This window comes from Xiphophorus couchianus, chromosome 2 (genome assembly GCF_001444195.1).
Source record: "Xiphophorus couchianus chromosome 2, X_couchianus-1.0, whole genome shotgun sequence".
Classification (NCBI taxonomy): domain Eukaryota; kingdom Metazoa; phylum Chordata; class Actinopteri; order Cyprinodontiformes; family Poeciliidae; genus Xiphophorus; species Xiphophorus couchianus.
In genome coordinates, this window is record NC_040229.1 from 28,495,120 (window position 1) to 28,515,312 (window position 20,193).

A 20,193-nucleotide genomic window follows, 5' to 3' on the forward strand; every position below is an offset into this window, starting at 1 on the left:
ATCACTCATTCGACCCACGAGAATATAGGAACCTACTCTGAGATTTCTAAAATAGATTTGTAAATTCAGCATGTTGCATAACAATGAGAGGCTGAAAACTAAAAAAAAAAACTTTATTACCATATGGTTAGCCTGTTTGCTATATGTTGAAAGCGCGAAGTCTCTTCAAACGAATGAGTAAATGGTCAACATTTTGGAGTAGATTGAAAATTAAGTCAGGGGAACCACAAAAAGCGGAATAAGCCATTTGAAAAGAAGATGCATAAACACCTGACTGATGCTGAAAGTAGCCAACTTTGAGCCTAACTCTGTACAACTACTTTCACCTCAAAGAGTGTCATTAGCGCAATCCGTTAGCATTTACACTAGAGGGACCGATATCTTCCAAATGGCAGTATTTTCAAAAAGTCTGAACTTGACACACTGAGGTGTTTGGAGAGTTGTTCATTTAAAATAAATGACAGTCTTTGTGCTTCTTTATCCAACAGGAAGTCCTATGAGTTTGAGGACCTTCTGCAGTCGTCTACGGAAAGCGGTCGGGTGGACTGGTATGCTCAGTCCAAACTGGGCCTCACATGCACTTTATCAGAAGAGAATGTCTACGAAGACATAATGGGTAAATAATTGCTATAACACCTATTTTTTCCCCCTCTTAACCTAGTGAAATCTGGCACAGTGGTAAATATGAAACGTCTGCTGTTTAGCATCTGACTTCAAAGTATTACCATATGAACAAGGCAGCGTAAGAATCAATTTAGATTTGAAACAACATCAACATTGTGGGCTTTTGTTTCTGAGTTCTTTTGTATTTAGATGCACTGCAGTATTTTATCCAAAGTAATCTTAATCAAGGTCAAATCTGTGCAGTATTGTGCATGAATCTACTTCAGGTCAGCAGCAGACATGATGAGAAAGATTAACTGTCTTTAGCTCTGTTTAATTTGCTGCTCCAATTTTAATTTACAGCCGCGTCGTTCCTTCTTTATTAAACTACATGTTCCCTGTTTATCGTCTTCAGTATTGTGGCAACCCCACCAAGAGCCTGTTTAACTTCTCAGCGTACAGTAGTATCAGTGTTATATGAGATCGTCTGCTTTGATTGGACGGTGTGGATTCCTGGATTAAACGCGATTTGTTCACTTTGGGTTTCATCTGAGTAAGTAATGTCCAACAGGAGCTGGTTTGCTGGCAATGATTAATCAACTTTGCACAATGTCAAGTTGAGGCTAACCAGCATCTCTTGGGTAACTCAACTCGGCTGTCTATCCAAAAGCAGCTCAAGAAGGCAGAGATATGGAAAGTTTAAGCAGTTATTTAAGTAAGTTATTTGGGTTTTCTCCACCCTCAGAGTATCCTGTAAACGCACTTTAAACTTTGACATGTCAGTTTCTTCAAACCGAGAGCAGAAAACTTCCAGGCGAGAGGCTTTAAATTGTTCTCTCATCTGAACTGTTTAAACTGATCAGTGTCTTGCATATACATGCACATTTCCTTAAACTGCCTCATGTTATCACATCTCAACCTCACTCTTCAATGTGTTTATTGTAATCTAACAAAATGTAGTGTGTTTGGATACACGTTATCCATTGCCATGACGATGGCTACTTTACCTTGGGTCCACATCATAAAAATACATTTATTACAAAACATTAGCAACATAGCATATTGATTTGTAAATGTATAGTTATTACACTTTGACATAACATAATTAAACAGGGTTCTTTTAAAAGCTATGGCATGTATTGCATTTAAAACAGATAAAGGAAGGGAGTTCCATGTTCTCATTCCTCTAAAAATAACTTGGTAACACTTTATTTGACGGGTTGTGAATAAGACTGTCGTGACACCATCATAAACATGACATAACACCTGTCAAGAACATGAGTAAGTCTTCATGAATATTTATGACTGTTGTCATAAAGTGTCATTTGGTAAATTATAACACTTTTAATATAAAGTTGACATTATTCAAAATGTCTTTGTTATGGCAACTTGACATTAACCAAGAAATCATGATCTGTCAGACATTTGTTATAAAAGTATTAATGATTAAACTTTAGCTTTAATAACATAAAGCTACATAATTTTGAAAGTTTAATCAATAATACTTTTATAACAAGGGCTGCGCAGTTGGTAGCACTGTTGCCTTGCAGCAAGAAGGTCCTGGGTTTGATTCCCGGCCCGGGGTCTTTTTGCATGGAGTTTGCATGTTCTCCCTGTGCATGCATGGGTTCTCTCCAGGTACTCCGGCTTCCTCCCACAGTAAAAACATGACTGTCAGGTTAATTGGTCTTTCTAAATTCTCTCTAGGTGTGAGTGTGTGTGTATGGTTGTTTATTCTGTCTGTCTCTGTGTTGCCCTGTGACACACTGGCGACCTGTCCAGGGTGACCCCCGCCTCTCACCCGGAACGTTAGCTGGAGATAAACACCAGCACCTCCTGATCCCACTAAGGACAAGGGTGCTAGAAAATTGATGTTTTTGTCCAAATTTATGTCATGATTTCTTGGTTAATGAATAATGTCAACTTTGTATTAAAAGTGTCATGATTTACCGAATATTTTTGACAACAGTCATAAATATTCATGAAGACTTACTCATGTTCATGATGGGTGTTATGTCATGTTTATGACAATGTCAGGACAGTCTTATTCACAACCCGTCAAATAAAGTGTTACCAATAACCTTTCTCTTTTTCAAGTGGAGGGAAATTGCTGAGTGGTTTTTACGCTCTTGACGAGGAAAATCTGAAACGTGTGAAGGAGAATTGTATTCAGTCTAAATAAAACCAAAGAAATTCAATTTTGTCCTTTTTAAACTACATTTATTAACCCAAAAAGTACGTAATTATGGTCTGAGTGACAAAACAAAAAGAACAAATCCACAGCTAGAGGTCAACATTGCCTGTTGTTCTGCATCACAAGCACAACAGACTGCTGTGGTTGAACAGAACATTGGTTTTTACAAGTTGGCAGTTCAGATCATTATCAGAAAATCAAGACTGCATCCCCAACATGACATGGCTGTCCACCTAAACTCTGGAGGAGCTGCAGATATCCACAGCTCAGGTGGATGACCTGAAGAAAACTTGAGACTGTGGGACAAGAACATATCCAGAGATACAAAGGGGTTACATCAATCAAGTGTCAGAAGAGTGGCCTAGTCAAAGTCTAAACTGAACAGTACTGACTCAGTGGGGCTGAATACAAAGGCTCTCCACTCTTTTCTGGTTTTATCGGTTTCATCTTTCCTTCCATTTTACAACTAATCACTTATTTGCGTCGACCTATATTACCTTATAACAGTATATTACATACAATACATTTAAGTTTGCCATTGCAGGTCATGAACAAAATGAAGGGATAGTTCCAGGGGTATGAATGCTTTTACAGCACACTGTAATGGATCTCAAAGATTTATGTGTTGGTCATATCAGCCAGCAATATGGAAAACGCTGCACTGTACTTTTTTTTTTCTTTTGAGAGATTAGGGCTGGACTGAGTGGCTGTCTTTATTTGCCTGCGCTCACATCTGGTGGATAGATTGATAGAGCAAAGAGTCGCCGATTTACAAAACTCTGTTGTTCCATATCTGCAGGGGTGCACTTGAAGCTACATTTAGCATTAGCTCTTCAAACGTCTTTTCACAGAAACATACGAGTCAGTGCATTGTCTCTTTGGAGACAGCTGGAGCACGAATCACCTGGCTGTACAAACACGGCTGATAAAGAGTGCTCATCTGCTCTGAACTTGTTGTGGAACCCAGATATAATTTCCTACCATTGAATGAAGTAAATCTGTGTTCTGAAGATCCACCATGCAAGGAGAACCCTTACGAAGACATCGAGTTGGAGCGAAGCTGTGTGGGAAGCAAATGTGTTTCACCCGTGTCATCTTCGCCTGTCCCTGACACTCCAACTAAGGTATCTGATCGCCTTCAGTGCATTTCTACAAATACCTGAATTACTCAAGCAGTAGAATATGTTTATGTCTCTTACCCCAGCAGCTACCGTCCAAGCCTGGCTTCTACAGGCAAAACTCAGAGAGACGAAGCTTCAAAGTCCCAGAGCTGCGCAAGACCTGCAGAGACACTGGCCTCTCTTCTCCCTCTCGCATCAGCCCCCCCTCAACACCCAGCAGCCCCGACGACACCCCGTGTCTCTCTGGAGACCCTTACAATCGTAGACGAAGGAAAATCCCAAAGGTATGGAAGCCTGGCAGGCCCCTCTCAAAGCTTATGGCCTATGATTTATGGCCATGCAATGGTTTTGAGCTGGTCCACTCATGCCTCTGTCAGGGGATGAGTAACAAGCCTGCCGGAGGATTGTTTTATTTTTTTTCTTTGGGTTTGTTGGGGAAGCCTTCAGTAATGCATTATTAGCATGATTTGGCATGGAAACGGAGTTATCTTCCACAAAGTTAAAGGTGAACTTTTCTTTGTCTATTACAGATGGTGCTGAAGATCAACGCCATCTTTGAGGCACGGAGAGGCAAGAAACACACAAAGAAGGTGTCTCAGTCTACAGAGTCCAGCTCAGGAAGAGGTGAGCCTTTGAATACCGTGCAAAGGAAACCCGTATAAAAATACCCCCTTCTTCAATCATTCAAACAAGGCTATTTTTTTGTTTTTCTTTGTTGCATATTTTATATTCATTTGCTTTATTAGACGTTTGTGAAAACTCAAAGAATTGCTTTTAGTTTTCTGCCAAAGAAAACGTTTCCAAGGACTTTGTGTAAAAAAAAAACTTAATTGAAGTGCATTTTCAATTCTTACTCTGTGAAGTTTCTATTCTTTTCCCCGTTCCACTTTGATTGGGATGTAGAAAGATATAATGCTATCTTGTATCCTTGCATACGAACGTTTACATTTAGATTTGTGTTGTATGCTATGCTTCAGTACAAAAAATATCCAAACAATTTGTATACATGAAGCAGTTAAAGTTAGAATATACCTTCTTCTAAGATGTTGCTTTTCTTAGTCATTCTACCTCTTTTTATGTATTTCTAGTTGCCTAAAGGCAACATTTTAAATATAAGAATCCTAAAATCCCATTGCCACACTAGCAGTATTCCCAAACATCAGAAAAATACTACCATTCGAGATAAAGTCATACTAATACACAAAATGACACATGGACTTAGAAAACTGACATAAACCCAACCTGACCATCCAGAATAACAAAAATAATTACAGAAATATGCACAGCTGCTGAATCAATTAAAAGAGAATACAGAGAATTGATTTTGTCTCCATTAGTGAGACTTTCATCTAAAAATGTTTTGTCAAAGTTTACCATCCAAAACATCTCGATCTCTCCGTCTCTTTCTCTGTGACAAACAATTTTTTTTAGGCTAAGCTACTTAGAAGACGACTATCTTTGTCTAGGGCTGGAGTCGTTTTTTATTTTCTTTGTTTTCCTTTTTATGTAATCTGGACTCTGAGTCTGTAATAAAATCTATCATATCATTACTCATTTAACTGAACCACATGAAATGCTTTGATATCTATTTTCAGTCTTTTTACTCCTCTTCTTGTCTCTTCTTTTACTTCTGTGACAGATGAGAACAGCGAGTCAGAAAGTGACAGCGAAGAGAAACTAAAAGGTGATAATTTCTCTGCACACTTTGTGTATAAAACCAGTCTGTACACACAATAGAGGTTTAAATGGAATTGATTTATTTCAAAGTTGTTTGCCACCCCTTTGCATATTTAGCACCAAAACACTGGACGACAGTGTGCTTTTGACTTATTTTGACTAACAGGATGTATTACAGTGAATTAAACAGTTTTGCCCACCTTCAGCTCACAGCCAGCGCCTGGTGTCACTGCAGTCCATGCTGAGGCAGACGGGCCGGTACCGGACCTTGGAGAGGGATTTAATGGAGTTACAAGAGAGAAAACTGTTTGAATATTTCATCGTTGTTGCACTCCACAAGACCAAAGCTGGAGTCCCGTACCTGCCAGAAGTCACGCAGCAGTTTCCTCTAAAGGTAAAGGAGTATGGGAGACTAAGGTGACCCTTTGTCTGCTTGTTTTGTTATTGTTTTCTCAGCTTGGTTATCTTATTGGGGAATTCTAAGAAAACTCCGACTGAACACCAAATTCTGGGGATGAAAAAGTGATTCAAGCATTTTTCTGTAAACATTCTGATTGTTCAAACAATGCTGTCTTATCTGTAATGAAAGGGGGCGGGGGGGACCAGGAGCTTAATTTTCACCATCAGGGACAATATTAGTCCCAGTGGCACCCCAGAAGATTTTCATCGGGGTTGCCAGACCTGGCCTGTAAAAACTTTTAGAAGGACAGAGCCAGAGAAAATGAGACCAATAACTGTGCTACTAGTGATTTTGTTGCAGTAATTTCTTAACATGGAATTGACATGAGTGAATTATAATTCAAGGCTTTTCACTTGTACAAATACAGCAAAGACTGTTTGTAATGGATTTGACTTGTTGTTTCTCTTTCATTCAGCTTGAGAGGAGTTTTAAGTTCATGCGGGAGACGGAGGACCAGCTGAAGGTCATCCCTCAGTTCTGCTTCCCCGACGCCAAAGACTGGGCCCCGGTCGACAACTTCCCCAGGTCGGTCCAAGTCCGAGTGCTGCCACACTGCAACAGCATTATCAGAAAGAAAACACAATAGTGTTTTGTGGACTTTCCTAGTGTACTGTAGTGGTAATGGCTCAGCTGTTTTGAGGGCTAATGACTACCTGGCTGTGAGGGGCCTCAAGAGCTGACCGAGCAGCTTGTCAAAGTGACCCATCTGTCTTTAACTACAGGGTACAGAAAAATATGAACACCTGGAGTGTTGCATCTGAATCACCTCTCACTGTTCGCTGTTTAAAACGGTCTGTGTAACGCGATACCTCCGCTCTGAGTAACGATGACGTGTTTTTTGGTTTTTTTATGATAATGGATAATAATCACCTGTTCCAAAACAACTGACAGGCGACCAAACATACGCAATTTGCTCCAAACTGGCAGAGACCTTCTCATGTCAGGACGGTCGATGGAGTTTTTGTGTTTGCACTGTGCAAATTTTTCCTGAGGGCTTTTCAAACTATCATGGTTGTATCTTTTTGCTTTGTTCTCTCTTTTTTTTTTTTTTTTTTTTTTTTACATCCACAGTGAGACGTTCTCATTTGTACTGACTGGTGAAGATGGGAGCAGACGGTTTGGCTACTGTCGCCGTTTACTGGTACGCTTAAATGAAGTCTCTGTAGCGTCGTCTAACTCTGTTTTGTTTTTCAATGTTATGGAGTTATCTATATAAAATCCATTGCTTCTGGTGCACCAATTAAAACATTTTTATTGCTTCAGCCAAGAAAAAAAAAAAACAACAACTTAATGGATTTGAATAATTGTTGTAATTCTTGAGCTGTTTTTATTTGGGGGCTGAGAATTGCTCTAAAATCAGGTGATTTTATTTTGTACTGTCTGTTCATAGCCCAGTGGAAAAGGCCGAAGGCTCCCAGAGGTCTACTGTATCGTCAGCCGCCTGGGTTGTTTCGACCTTTTCTCTAAGGTACTTAAGCTTTCAGTGGGATTAACTGTTTTCATTGTTAGATTGACCGTAGATAAGATGAAGTTTAATCACAAAGTTATTTTCTCTTTTCACTTTCTCTTCTTAGCAGGTTTGGAACACTATTTTAAAAAAGAAAATCATGTTCTCTTGTCTTTACCGTTTTGAGGAATGGGCCACTTTGTCACATTATGTTTATGCCAAAGGAAAACAGGAAGTTGGGGTTTTCCAGTTAAAGGTCCCACGCCTCTTAAATCAAATTAAGACTACAGTATGCCTTAAAAACGATTTTAGCTGCATTTTTCCCCCCCACATTAATAAAACTTGGATTTTTCCAAAACTTTAAGTGTGAGATTATAGTGCTGCAATAAAAGATTCATTAATTTTAAGGGTTACTTTACACATCTCCACCAGGGGTTCCAGTTAATTTGACAAGCGCTGGAGAACGTTCAGACCTACTAACTGCATCCAACGGCTTAAAACGGCACATCCATTAAAGCTCGCATACGCTAACCCAGAACCTACACCCTATTAAAACCACACCACCCCCAGTGCCCACTGAACCTCACCCACTCGTCTCTCTCTGAACCTTGCAGTTCTGGCTGCGGTTCAGCAGCACATATGAAATGCAGATGGCTTGGTTGCTACTGTGGAAAAAGTTCCCTGTAATGAGTTGTGGATTTATCTGCTTCCTTAGAGACGTGCTTCCCATGCAGTTGATGGGGTTTAATTTGTAAAGATAAATATAAGTGGTTATTTTAGATTAAAAAGGGGCTTGAAAGGGGGAGGGGGGCGTTGGTTTACCGCAACTCGATTAAACTGTGAGTGCAGATGGACTTGCAGGCGTTTAAAATGTTAATTTATTATAAGAGGATTTGAAATTCTGCGGGTGTTTTTTCAATTTGTTCACCTTCTGCCTTAATAAGCCTGTGTGTTCTGGATGTTTGCTTGTAGTAAAAGGAAGTTTCACACAAGATACGGTACTCGAGCTGCACAGTTTGATTTGAATTCTGAAAAAAATAAATAAAAAAACATTTCCTGTCCTCCTATCACAAAGATAAACATGTAGGCCTCGTTAAACTCTTTCACTGATTTCTCTCGTCAGGTGTTACTAAGATTGAACTTTTCAGCTTGATTGAACTAAGATTGAACTTTTGGAACTTCATTCCCACAGTTTTAAGCGAGGTAGAGGAACTTTGATGCTGTGGGCCTGTTTCTCTTCCACTGATCCTCAGAACTTTGTGCACTGGGTCATGAACTTCTTAAAATATCAGGGTTTTTGGTTAATAAATAGTTAACCAGAAAGAAAATGAAACGTCTTCTGTGGATATATTAGCTACCAGATCTAAATCCTAAAGAAAACCTTTGGGATGACGTAAACGGAGAACCAATGAACACACGAGCGAGATTGAGTGCGATGTCACATTGTGACATGTTATAGGTGAAAACCATTTGCTTTCATATTGACGAAATTAATGCGTCTATTGCAAACAAACAAACCAATTCTTAAAATTAGTTTTAGGTTCCTTTGCAATCTCAGTGTTGCATGTGAGCTGTGTTTGTACTGCATTTAGCGTTCAGTTCAGCGCGTTTCTTTTTTCTTTCTTCCAGATCCTGGATGAAGTGGAAAAGAGGAGGGCCATCTCTCCTGCTCTTGTGCAGCCTTTCATGAGAGGCATTATGGAAGCTCCCTTCCCTGCCCCAGGAAGGACCATCACTGTTAAAAACTTTTTGCCTGGCTCTGGGACCGAGGTCTTTTTTTTTTTTCCCAGTAATTGATGGTCAAACCATTGAAATTGACGTAAATGGCTTTTGCTTATTTTATTAGTCTTGCTTCCCCACAGGTGATACAGCTGTGCCGGCCGTCTGACTCCCGTCTGGAACACGTAGATTTCGAATGTCTCTTCTCTTCGTTGAGTCTCCGTCTGCTCCTCCGAGTTTTTGCCTCTCTGCTGCTGGAGCGCAGGGTCATTTTCACCGCAGACAAACTTAGGTTGGTTCCTGCATAAGCACCCGACAGAGGATCGGCACTATTGAATAGCCAAGCTGCTAAATGCTCCCTGATGATGTAAAAATAAGGAAAGAGAGACCTCAAGATGGCCAGCAGTCGAAGGATGGAAGGATTCCAACAGAGTGCGAGAGGAAGGAATGTTGTTGTGTTCGACATTCAGTTCTTCAATGGAAATCTGTCATTTGTGCCAGATAGGCAGCTTTGAAGTGTAACTTCAGAGTTACCACGGGGGTGCGCTGTAACGTCATAACACACACAATATTCACTGAGAACTGACTCTGGCTTTTATCTGACGTGGAGCAAAAGCTCAGCAAATGGACCGCTCTGACCTCATGGGTGTTTGGTTCTATTGACAATGTCAACGTCCAACATTTAGCTTTAACTAACAGGCTTTTCTTCATAATGTTTCACTTAACTGTTTGAAAAAGCTTTTGAAAGAGGCTGGCGCCACCGTGTGGTGGAAACTAGAAATGTAGGAGCCACCGTATGTCACTGTCTAGGGAAACTCTTATGTTTACAGTACAACAACTGTGAGGGATTTTTACAGCTGTGTTAAACTTATTAAAGTAGACCTGTAAGAAGAACATAGAGATTGACAAAGCTCAAAGTAATGCCTTGTGTGTTATTGGGCAATAACGGTGACAGTGAGGTTGCATATCGCAAAACAATATAAGTGTGCTGATATATGTTTAGTTACTGTCATAAATTCACTCCAATGTCATGTTAACTTTTTCAAGGCATTTGATGATTTTTTTTCTCCATTTCTTTTCTGCCTGAAGTTATTTAGTTATATAAAAAGAAAGATTTTTTAAATTCTAAATGAAGTAGATTTGATTTGAATTTAGTACGTGCAATCAATTTAAAAATGAGAAATTTAATAAATTATGCTAATTAGGTAAGTTGTGCATACTTTTGTTTAACTGTGGCCACTAGATGGCAGCAAAGAGCTTTCAATAAGACTCTTGATATGTGTTGAATTTACATTAACAATCAATAGTGCTAACTACACACTGTCAGTCAATATTACTAATGTGTATTCAAAACTCCTTAGCCATAGCAAGTTCTCAAATTTGAATATTTTTTTATATTTGCATTTTTATTTTATTTTATTCTATTTTAAATGTAGCGCTTAAAGGTTCAGTAAGGAATTTGGCATGTGACGTTCTTCAGTGAGAGGCTTCTTGCATACCGCTGCAGAAGGTCTTTCCTGCTAACCGCCATCATGATCTTCAACTTCTTGGAAGAATCCAAGTTCTTTCATTTCCTTTTGGGATTAATAAAGCATTTTTGAAATTGAATTTGAATTACTATCCTAAACAATTTCCTTTCATTTAAAGGGCAACAACACTTTGAATGAATTTTTCGGTTATGTGTTGCAAAATAAATGTTCTTCCACATGCAGTGTGACACCCACTAACGCCTCGCCTTGTGTCTTTCCACAGCACTTTGTCTCAGTGTTGTCACGCAGTGGTGGCTTTGCTCTACCCCTTCACCTGGCAGCATACATACATTCCTGTTCTGCCACCGTCCATGTTGGACATAGTCTGCTCCCCGACTCCTTTCATAGTGGGCCTCCTCTCCAGCTCTCTACCTCGACTCAAAGAGCTGCCCATAGAAGAAGTAAGAGTCAACTTTGTTTTGGATGTTGTTGCAGTGCCCTTGACTCTGAGAATTTCCTCTGGTGAACAATAGCTCAGGAAAATGACGCCACTCTCCCACTGTTCAGGTCCTGGTGGTCGACCTCGGCAACAGCCGCTTCCTACGCCAGGTAGCAACCGCAGAGGCAAAGAGAGCGCTGCAAAAATCTGCTTTGGTCCATGGAGGTGTTGGGGATGCAACTATATCTAGTGCTCAAGTGAATGCAACGTGTTGACTATGAATCTGTTTTGTTTCCCTACAGCTGGATGATGAGGACTCAATTCTTCCTCACAAGCTACAGGCAGCTCTTGAGCACGTGTTGGAAAAGAGAAGAGATTTGGCCTGTGAGAAAGGAGACCTACCTAATGGTGACTGAACAAACTTATATGACTGTATATCAATCATTATTAAGGCAAAGGAAGCACAACGAGAAAAGGGAATGGTTATTTCCTTTCACATACATACATATTTTTTTTCCGCCAATACAGATCCTTGGGAAAAGTTTACATACAGCTCTGTCACGATAGCAAATTTTGCTGGACGATAATTCGTCACAGAACTTATTGCAATAAATAATAATATTGTTGTTTTCAGACCATTTTCAAGTAATACAATAGCAATAATGGCATGAAAATGCAAGAACACATTCTCAAAGATCAATAAACTTTACAATGTAATGAACATTTAAACACTGAAACTGAAAAAAGCATTTGAAATATCCAAAATAAATGAAGAAAATAGAAACAACAAATAAAATAAATTTTGAAGTCTCTGTAAACAGTTTTTTGTAATTTTTTTTCATTTATAATGCGATTAATTGATTTATTGTGACAGGCCTACATACAATCATGAAGGTCACATTAACGTGGAGCCTTTATTTATGCTTTTGAGTCACACTCTTCTGCAATACCAGCACCTCAGACTTTATTTATTGGTTCTATATACTTTGGTCATACATTTTGACTTCCTGTTTAGGAATTGAGATTGTGAATTATTGCATAAAACCCATTAGGATTCAAATCATTTCACATCTTCTGCCTGCGCTTGTTTTCCAAACGTGTAATCCCCTCCAGACTCCAGCTCTCTCGGTGCGGTGGTCTCAGAGGCCTTTGTGCGTTTCTTTGTGGAGATGGTGGGCCACTACTCCCTTTTCATGAGCGGATCGGACCGGGACGACGAGTCTCTTTCCTCACCCGCATCGCCCGTCCCGCCTTGTCCCTCCGCCTCATCGTTTCAGCGGGAGGCCTTCCGGAAGGCGGTCACTTCCAAGAGCTTGAGGCGGTTTCTGGAAGTGTTCATGGAGACCCAGATGTTCAGCGGCTTCATCCAGGAGAGGGAGCTGCGCAGACAGGGCCTCAAGGGTACAGATTTGGTCCTTTGTAGCGGTGGTAACGCATCCTTGCAAAAGTATTCATCCTGTCTTGTTTCATGATACAACCAACAAAACATCAGTGTGTTTTATTATACTTTTATGTGAAAGCCCAATGGGATGCAGAACGCTTTTAGATGCTGGAATATACTTAAGAGACACTTTAAGAAGCAAAACAACCCTAAACTATCAGCCAGTGTTACAATGGCTTACATGTTGAGGCAGCGTGTTGAAAATTTAAAGGAACATGAATGTTTTTGCAATGCACAATATTTAAGCTTACACTGATTTCTTCAAAACATCTGACTTTGAATTAGTGAAGCAATATTTTGTGTCCAGGTCTATTTGAGGTGAGAGCACAAGAGTATCTGGATTCACTACCCGGTAGCGAACAAAGAGGGGTAAACAAGTTTCTCAAGGGGCTGGGTGAGATTTATTTTTATTACCTTAGCAAGTCGGCATATGAGAGAGTATTAGGGTCATGGTAAGAACATTTTAAAACATACATTTTGAGAATAAAGTCATTATATTATGAGAATAAAATAATAATTTTACAACTTTATTCTGGTAAGTTTAGTCAAAATAGTATAAGTGTTACACTATTTTTACTTTATTCTCGTAATACTGTGACTATTCACGTAGTATTATGATTTTGTTCTTGTAATACTATGACTATATTCTCATAGTATTATGGTTTTATTCTCTTCAGTTTTTTTATTTACTTCTTCTTAGTTTGACTCTAATACTCCGTTGTAGCATGATTTTGTTTTTCCTCTTAAAAAATGTTATCTTTGTTGCACTTCCTGTTACGCATTTGTTGCTTGTTTTTTTTCAGGGAACAAAATGAAATTTCTGTCCAAAAAATGAGAGCCTGAGCAAAGCGGTCGTCGGAGGAAGCACGACGGAGAAGATGTCCCCCGTTGGACACGCGGGGGGGACGCGGACACGTCTCTGAAATGAACTGGATTCATAATCTGTGAAGATGACAGAATCTGGAGGACAGTCGGGTTCAGTTCTCAGCTTCGACAGCTCGTCCCATTGGTGTTGTGGAGACCGATATGTAGTCTTATAATCAATGGTAAACGATCAATGTTTTACAGGTTAAATTCTGTCTCTGCAGTGCATCACTGTACAGCACATTGCATTGTAAATGTTTTAGCAACAGTGTTCTCGGTGACTAATACCAGCCATAACCCTGTGAAGAGAAATGCCACTAAAGTCCAATGTTGTACAAGACATTAATTTACATTCCTGCTTTTTTTTATAGAGGCTTTTTATGACTATAACAGTACAACTTCTTCATCAACAGGAGGCTTTTAAAATAATTTATGTCACTTCTAGACAGATCTAATCTTTTATTTTAAATGTTGTATTCGCATAAGTGCAAATGAATCTCCTGCAGTTGGTTGTAAACTTCTAAAGAGTTGCAGTCCAGACATTTTGTAGACCACTGTGGGAATATGTGTTACTGTTTTAAGGAATTTCACCTTTCCTGGAATAATAACATCCACCAAGGTCGAAGAGTGAGAGGGTAAACAATGTGAAATGTATTTTTTGGGGCGTTTTACTAGAGTTTATGTGCCAACAATTAAACAATGATGTATATTGTAGATCAAACAGTGTGACTATTGTATAAAACAACTAGAGATGTCTTGAAGTTTTAGTCATAAAGCAATGAAACTTAATAAAGAAAGTGATTTTAAGTTTGACAAATGACTATTCATCTCTTAAAACAGCAACACACTCACAGGCTGGCTATCTGCCATATACATTTGCATCCTTGGCGAGTACGTGTAGCATGCCTTCAGTTCATCTTTTACTGCTGTACCAAACATTTCTTTGATTTACATTTTTAAACCCGGTAATTTTAGAAACTTAACTTTGTCCCATAAAGCAATATTGTTTATGAAAAGTGCTTTAAAAATAAGAGTATATGTATGTATGTGTGTGTATATATATATATATATTTCATTTTCATTTATAGTGGTTAATCTTGATGTCTTTCGTGAGACTTCAACATGTTTTTAAAAACATGATTTATTCCTGAAGAAAAAATCTTGAGTTTTAATCTGAGCTCAGATTCAAAAGCAAGGATTAAAAAACAGACAACATACCCTTCGTTCTGTCAGCAATGAAGACTAGTTTGAGTTGAAATGAGGGTTTGACAAACATAAAAAACAAAACTGGACGATCAAAAACCAGGGTGCCAGGATGCGCGAGCAAGTCGTCGCAAGTTTGCTTCGGAGTGGGGGGGTCCGTTGAGAGGACTCATTCTGTTCCTACTTGTGGGCTCAATGTTGGTGCACAAGACGTAACCGACAGAATCCGGTTAAAGAATTTTCGAAATAAAACATCCTCGAGACTCAATAGATGGAAAGAAAATATTAAATTATTATCTCAGTGTGAGGGTTGAACTCACGACCTTCAGATTATGAGACTGACGCGCTGCCTACTGCGCCAACGAGGCTCAGCAAACTCTGAAGAGAGGAGACGCATGTGCTGGCTAAGTTAGCTTTGTAGCGGCATGTGACCGCTTCCTACCAACATGCTGCATGACCTTCGATAGCTCAGTTGGTAGAGCGGAGGACTGTAGTGTACAAAGGTGGACATCCTTAGGTCGCTGGTTCAACTCCGGCTCGAAGGACTCCTTTTCTCTTTTCGCCAAATCTTCAGCAGTAAGCTTTGTTAGGAGTGGCTGACGAAAGTGACGTAAGAAGCCGTGATCGTATAGTGGTTAGTACTCTGCGTTGTGGCCGCAGCAACCCCGGTTCGAATCCGGGTCACGGCATTCGTAGTAAAAGCAGAGTGGCGCAGCGGAAGCGTGCTGGGCCCATAACCCAGAGGTCGATGGATCGAAACCATCCTCTGCTATGCTAACCTTTTCACAATACATTCAATGTGTCTGATTGACCTGCCCATCTCATTCCTCCTCCTCTTGCCTCTGTGCTCTTTTGTCAAGAAGCAAACGCGTCTTTTCCAAAATCTTTGTTCTGAGCTGCGTCAGAACATTTTTTACCAATAAATCCTGCTAAGATTTGTCTGGGGTGTTCTAATGATCTGAGTCACATAAATGATGACTATTACTCCAACCTCTGCTCCTCCATTGTTTGCTTCACCCTTGGGGAATAAAGAGGTGGCCTCAAGGGGCCCTCCTCTAGAGGGTTTGCGACGGAGATGAACCCGAGGACTCCGCACGGGCACCCCGCGGGTGTGGGCGACAGAATAAATGTTTCTCGAGCTAGCCAGGAGTCGAACCTAGACTCTTCTGATCCGTAGTCAGACGCGTTATCCATTGCGCCACTAGCCCATCTCACGACAGTGATCTCTTTTTCATCGTGTCGGACCACGACTGACTGGTCGGAGCGTACGGACAATTAATTGGGTTAAGCAAAAGACATGCCTCGTGTGAGGGTTGAACTCACGACCTTCAGATTATGAGACTGACGCGCTGCCTACTGCGCCAAAGTTGGGGAACAATAGTCTGCTTGGGGCGGGGGGAAGAAAGGAAGGAAGGGGGAAGAAAGGGAGGGGAGAAGAAAGGGGAAGAGTGAGGCCGATCCCAGAGTCGCGAGTTCGATCCTACCAGTCGCCATACTATGTTTTAGTGAAAAGATTTCCCACAATTAATGTTTAAGTGTTATGAAGTAACGGCTGTTTTTTTGTATCTTGAAAACATTTTAAATGCTTTTTTGTACAGATAGTGTAGTACTGTAAACTAAAACCCAACACTTGTCATAAAAGGCTTTCTTTTTAAAACTTTGAATTGCTTAATTAATTTTGCTTTTTTATTCTGATATATTCAAATTAATGTGTTAAATTATACTGTATACTATATACTTGATGTATATTTTAATGTCCTTAATCATACCCAGTGCTTATTTTCATTTTTCACAGCAAAACAGTGACTGAAACTAAAATTGCAAGTGTCTTTCCTAAAGTACTTTGAGTGAAGTGAATGATATCTTTTTTCTAGTGTATGCTTATATTACCAATAATTCAGAAGTTGAAGCAGCTAATATTTACTCACAAAAGACCATAGACCTTATCGGTTTAAAAGAACCAAATATTTATTCAACAATTAAGACAGTGAATTAAACATTTTTAGTTAGTCCCAAAACATTGTAGCATTTGGGTGCAACACATTTCCATTGAAGTCTCCCATTTCTTTTTCTTAACCAAGAAATTTGTGGTTTGCTGAAGGACTTAAATCCTTTTACTGTATGGTTTGTTGAATTACTTTGTGTACACAATGACAATAAGAATAAATATCTGTATCATTAACCCAAAACAAAATAAACACACTATGAACTAAATAAAACTTATATACAGTGAAGTTATTTAAAATAAAGAAAATGTTTATTTTTTCTTTTTAATTTGTTCCAGCCACTGCTCTTTAGTGAGACTTTCATTAGAGGGACAGTAAATTTGCCCTCTATATTGGCTGTGTCAGAGGATGGAAAGGGACTTGGGCTCCTCACGGAGGATGGAGAGGGACTTGGGCTCCTCACAGAGAATGGAGAAGGACTTGGGCTCCTCACGGAGGATGGAAAGGGACTTGGGCTCCTCACGGAGGATGGAAAGGGACTTGGGCTCCTCACGGAGGATGGAAAGGGACTTGGGCTCCTCACGGAGGATGGAGAGGGACTTGGGCTCCTCACAGAGAATGGAGAAGGACTTGGGCTCCTCACGGAGGATGGAAAGGGACTTGGGCTCCTCACGGAGGATGGAAAGGGACTTGGGCTCCTCACGGAGGATGGAAAGGGACTTGGGCTCCTCACGGAGGATGGAAAGGGACTTGGGCTCCTCACGGAGGATGGAGAGGGACTTGGGCTCCTCACAGAGGATGGAGAGGGACTCGGTGTCTTCCGGGCCACCAAGTTTGGCTTCACTGAATCCGAAAGAGAACCCCCAAAATAGGACTTAGTGAACTGAAACGAGAAATGTACAATCATGTGAAGTATATACTTTATAAATCACTACATCAAAATAAGCACAAGAAAATGTTTTGTTCAAAAACTATTATAGTTTGTTGCCAAGACAGAATCAATAATATAAAGTATTGAGCAAACAAACAAGAACATTTACCCTTGACAAAGATGGAGGGGACCTCAGGAAACAGCGGGTGGCTGTTGCTGTATCTCCAGAATTAGATTGTGAACCCACAGACTGTGGGGTCAAAGAAGGAGGTGCAGAAGGAGGCTGCAGTGCAGGCTACCAAAACAAAGATATTTTAAGTATAAAAGTCACCATTCACCAGAATTGCAAGAGACAAGACATAGCTTCAAATTTGACTAAGAAGTGATTGTTATTAGATATTATTTTAAACCAGCTTACTTTAACAGTGTGAAAGCCACAGTCACAAGTGACAGACGCTCCAAAAAGGGTGGTCTGTCCCCGAACTTGCATGGGGCATTTTTCTATCTGAAACAGTGTAACATAATCTTATTAATGACAGCTACTCAAGTCTGTCCTTTTTTATAAACATATCTACACACACAAGTGAATGAAACAGTGACTTCACTTTACCTTCTGATAGATATCAGGCCATTTCTTCTGCCTTGGGGCTGGTCTATTCCCTGCATTGGAAGGCCAAACCCCAGTGCTGGCAAATGCCTTAAGCCTTGCCATCCACTCCCCATCCCCCATACCTTTGTGGCTCTTTGGCTTGGTGCTCATCTGAAGATAACATTGGGAATTAGCAGAATCAAATTCCATAAACTAATGATGCACTTTGTGCACAACTAACAATGGGTATGACATAAAAGCATTTAAAAGTAAAATCAAAGCCATAGTTTTCTGTGCTAATTATGATGAGGTAAAAAAAACAAACTATAAACCTCGATCGATCGATCGATCGAGGTTGGTCTATATATAGGTTGATATCTATGTATGCATTTACATTTTAACTTAAAATGTTACTACTATATTATAAAATAAAATGTGTCCTTACTCTTGCACGCAGAACATGACATCATTATGTCGCCCTTTTATTTAACCCACAATATATTATTTTAGCTGATGTACAATTATAAATACGAAATCTGTTTGAACGACAACAGACAATAAACAATATTAATGGGTACTCACAGCAAGATCGTTTAGGTCGAGAGATCAATGATGTGATGACGAATCCTTCTTCAACGAAGCTAGGCTACTGACATCTGACTTTCAGAATCTTCCAACGGTTTTTATTTTTAAAAATAAAATTCGAAATTTGTTTTGTTTGTGGTGGTGGGGGGCGTGAGGGCGTCTGAGGGAGGGAGGGGTCACGGTGATTGGCAATGTTCCATTGTGAGCGCGGACATTGATAGGTTCGCATGTCGCCACGGTGATTGGCCGATTTCCATTGTGAGCGCGGACATTGATAGGCTCGGTCCATTATGAGGCGGTACGACATTGGCTAAACCGTTCAATGTGAGAATGGAGAGGGGCAAGCGCCATTGGAGGAGAAACACCGACTAACTTGAGCGAGGTAGCGCCAACGAGGCTCAGCAAACTCTGAAGAGAGGAGACGCATGTGCTGGCTAAGTTAGCTTTGTAGCGGCATGTGACCGCTTCCTACCAACATGCTGCATGACCTTCGATAGCTCAGTTGGTAGAGCGGAGGACTGTAGTGTACAAAGGTGTACATCCTTAGGTCGCTGGTTCAACTCCGCATCGAAGGAATCCTTTTCTCTTTTCGCCAAATCTTCAGCAGTAAGCTTTGTTAGGAGTGGCTGACGAAAGTGACGTAAGAAGCCATGATCGTATAGTGGTTAGTACTCTGCGTTGTGGCCGCAGCAACCCCGGTTCGAATCCGGGTCACGGCATTTGTAGTAAAAGCAGAGTGGCGCAGCGGAAGCGTGCTGGGCCCATAACCCAGAGGTCGATGGATCGAAACCATCCTCTGCTATGCTAACCTTTTCACAATACATTCAATGTGTCTGATTGACCTGCCCATCTCATTCCTCCTCCTCTTGCCTCTGTGCTCTTTTGTCAAGAAGCAAACGCGTCTTTTCCAAAATCTTTGTTCTGAGCTGCGTCAGAACATTTTTTACCAATAAATCCTGCTACGATTTGTCTGGGCTGTTCTAATGACCTGAGTCACATAAATGATGACTATTACTCCAACCTCTGCTCCTCCATTGTTTGCTTCACCCTTGGGGAATAAAGAGGTGGCCTCAAGGGGCCCTCCTCTAGAGGGTTTGCGATGGAGATGAACCCGAGGACTCCGCACGGGCACCCCGCGGGTGTGGGCGACAGAATAAATGTTTCTCGAGCTAGCCAGGAGTCGAACCTAGACTCTTCTGATCCGTAGTCAGACGCGTTATCCATTGCGCCACTAGCCCATCTCACGACAGTGATCTCTTTTTCATCGTGTCGGACCACGACTGACTGGTCGGAGCGTACGGACAATTAATTGGGTTAAGCAAAAGACATGCCCCGTGTGAGGGTTGAACTCACGACCTTCAGATTATGAGACTGACGCGCTGCCTACTGCGCCAACGAGGCTCAGCAAACTCTGAAGAGAGGAGACGCATGTGCTGGCTAAGTTAGCTTTGTAGCGGCATGTGACCGCTTCCTACCAACATGCTGCATGACCTTCGATAGCTCAGTTGGTAGAGCGGAGGACTGTAGTGTACAAAGGTGGACATCCTTAGGTCGCTGGTTCAACT

The 20,193-nt window shown here is 40.6% G+C and overlaps 1 protein-coding gene, 1 long non-coding RNA gene and 9 other non-coding genes across 13 annotated transcripts in view; 7 read left to right on the forward strand and 4 right to left on the reverse strand.

Annotated features, from left to right (window-relative positions):
* The window catches only part of si:dkey-82f1.1 (DENN domain-containing protein 2A), a 40,942-nt gene extending 26,695 nt beyond the window's left edge, over nt 1-14,247 (forward strand). For 2 of the 3 annotated variants that reach the window (XM_028040769.1, XM_028040765.1), the window contains 17 exons: nt 489-616; nt 3,809-3,921; nt 4,002-4,202; nt 4,449-4,542; nt 5,558-5,602; nt 5,802-5,989; nt 6,471-6,580; nt 7,127-7,196; nt 7,446-7,523; nt 9,132-9,272; nt 9,365-9,513; nt 10,974-11,151; nt 11,258-11,299; nt 11,432-11,537; nt 12,243-12,530; nt 12,878-12,964; nt 13,374-14,247. In XM_028040769.1, coding sequence (XP_027896570.1) covers nt 489-616; nt 3,809-3,921; nt 4,002-4,202; nt 4,449-4,542; nt 5,558-5,602; nt 5,802-5,989; nt 6,471-6,580; nt 7,127-7,196; nt 7,446-7,523; nt 9,132-9,272; nt 9,365-9,513; nt 10,974-11,151; nt 11,258-11,299; nt 11,432-11,537; nt 12,243-12,530; nt 12,878-12,964; nt 13,374-13,405 — 2,050 coding nt within the window. In that variant the 3' untranslated portion in view covers nt 13,406-14,247. The remainder of the gene's footprint in view (nt 1-488; nt 617-3,808; nt 3,922-4,001; nt 4,203-4,448; nt 4,543-5,557; nt 5,603-5,801; nt 5,990-6,470; nt 6,581-7,126; nt 7,197-7,445; nt 7,524-9,131; nt 9,273-9,364; nt 9,514-10,973; nt 11,152-11,257; nt 11,300-11,431; nt 11,538-12,242; nt 12,531-12,877; nt 12,965-13,373) is intronic. The other variant, XM_028040777.1, reaches the window with a different exon arrangement.
* Nucleotides 13,772-16,514, reverse strand: LOC114158883 (uncharacterized). Its single transcript, XR_003598491.1, has 2 exons — nt 15,964-16,514; nt 13,772-14,960 (listed from the first exon to the last, which is right to left on the reverse strand). It is a non-coding gene; the product is annotated as an uncharacterized LOC114158883 (long non-coding RNA).
* On the forward strand, nt 15,095-15,182 carry trnay-gua (transfer RNA tyrosine (anticodon GUA)). The gene is given in 2 exon segments: nt 15,095-15,131; nt 15,147-15,182. It is a non-coding gene; the product is annotated as a tRNA-Tyr (tRNA).
* On the forward strand, nt 15,255-15,326 carry trnah-gug (transfer RNA histidin (anticodon GUG)). The gene has a single exon. It is a non-coding gene; the product is annotated as a tRNA-His (tRNA).
* Nucleotides 15,338-15,409, forward strand: trnam-cau (transfer RNA methionine (anticodon CAU)). Its single transcript has one exon. It is a non-coding gene; the product is annotated as a tRNA-Met (tRNA).
* Nucleotides 15,773-15,845, reverse strand: trnar-acg (transfer RNA arginine (anticodon ACG)). The gene has a single exon. It is a non-coding gene; the product is annotated as a tRNA-Arg (tRNA).
* A 2,601-nt stretch (nt 16,515-19,115) lies between the features above and the next one.
* trnay-gua (transfer RNA tyrosine (anticodon GUA)) lies at nt 19,116-19,203 on the forward strand. The gene is given in 2 exon segments: nt 19,116-19,152; nt 19,168-19,203. It is a non-coding gene; the product is annotated as a tRNA-Tyr (tRNA).
* A 72-nt stretch (nt 19,204-19,275) lies between these two features.
* trnah-gug (transfer RNA histidin (anticodon GUG)) lies at nt 19,276-19,347 on the forward strand. The gene has a single exon. It is a non-coding gene; the product is annotated as a tRNA-His (tRNA).
* Nucleotides 19,348-19,358: 11 nt separating this feature from the next.
* trnam-cau (transfer RNA methionine (anticodon CAU)) lies at nt 19,359-19,430 on the forward strand. The gene has a single exon. It is a non-coding gene; the product is annotated as a tRNA-Met (tRNA).
* A 363-nt stretch (nt 19,431-19,793) lies between these two features.
* trnar-acg (transfer RNA arginine (anticodon ACG)) lies at nt 19,794-19,866 on the reverse strand. The gene has a single exon. It is a non-coding gene; the product is annotated as a tRNA-Arg (tRNA).
* A 90-nt stretch (nt 19,867-19,956) lies between these two features.
* On the reverse strand, nt 19,957-20,029 carry trnam-cau (transfer RNA methionine (anticodon CAU)). The gene has a single exon. It is a non-coding gene; the product is annotated as a tRNA-Met (tRNA).
* Nucleotides 20,030-20,193: the final 164 nt, after the last annotated feature.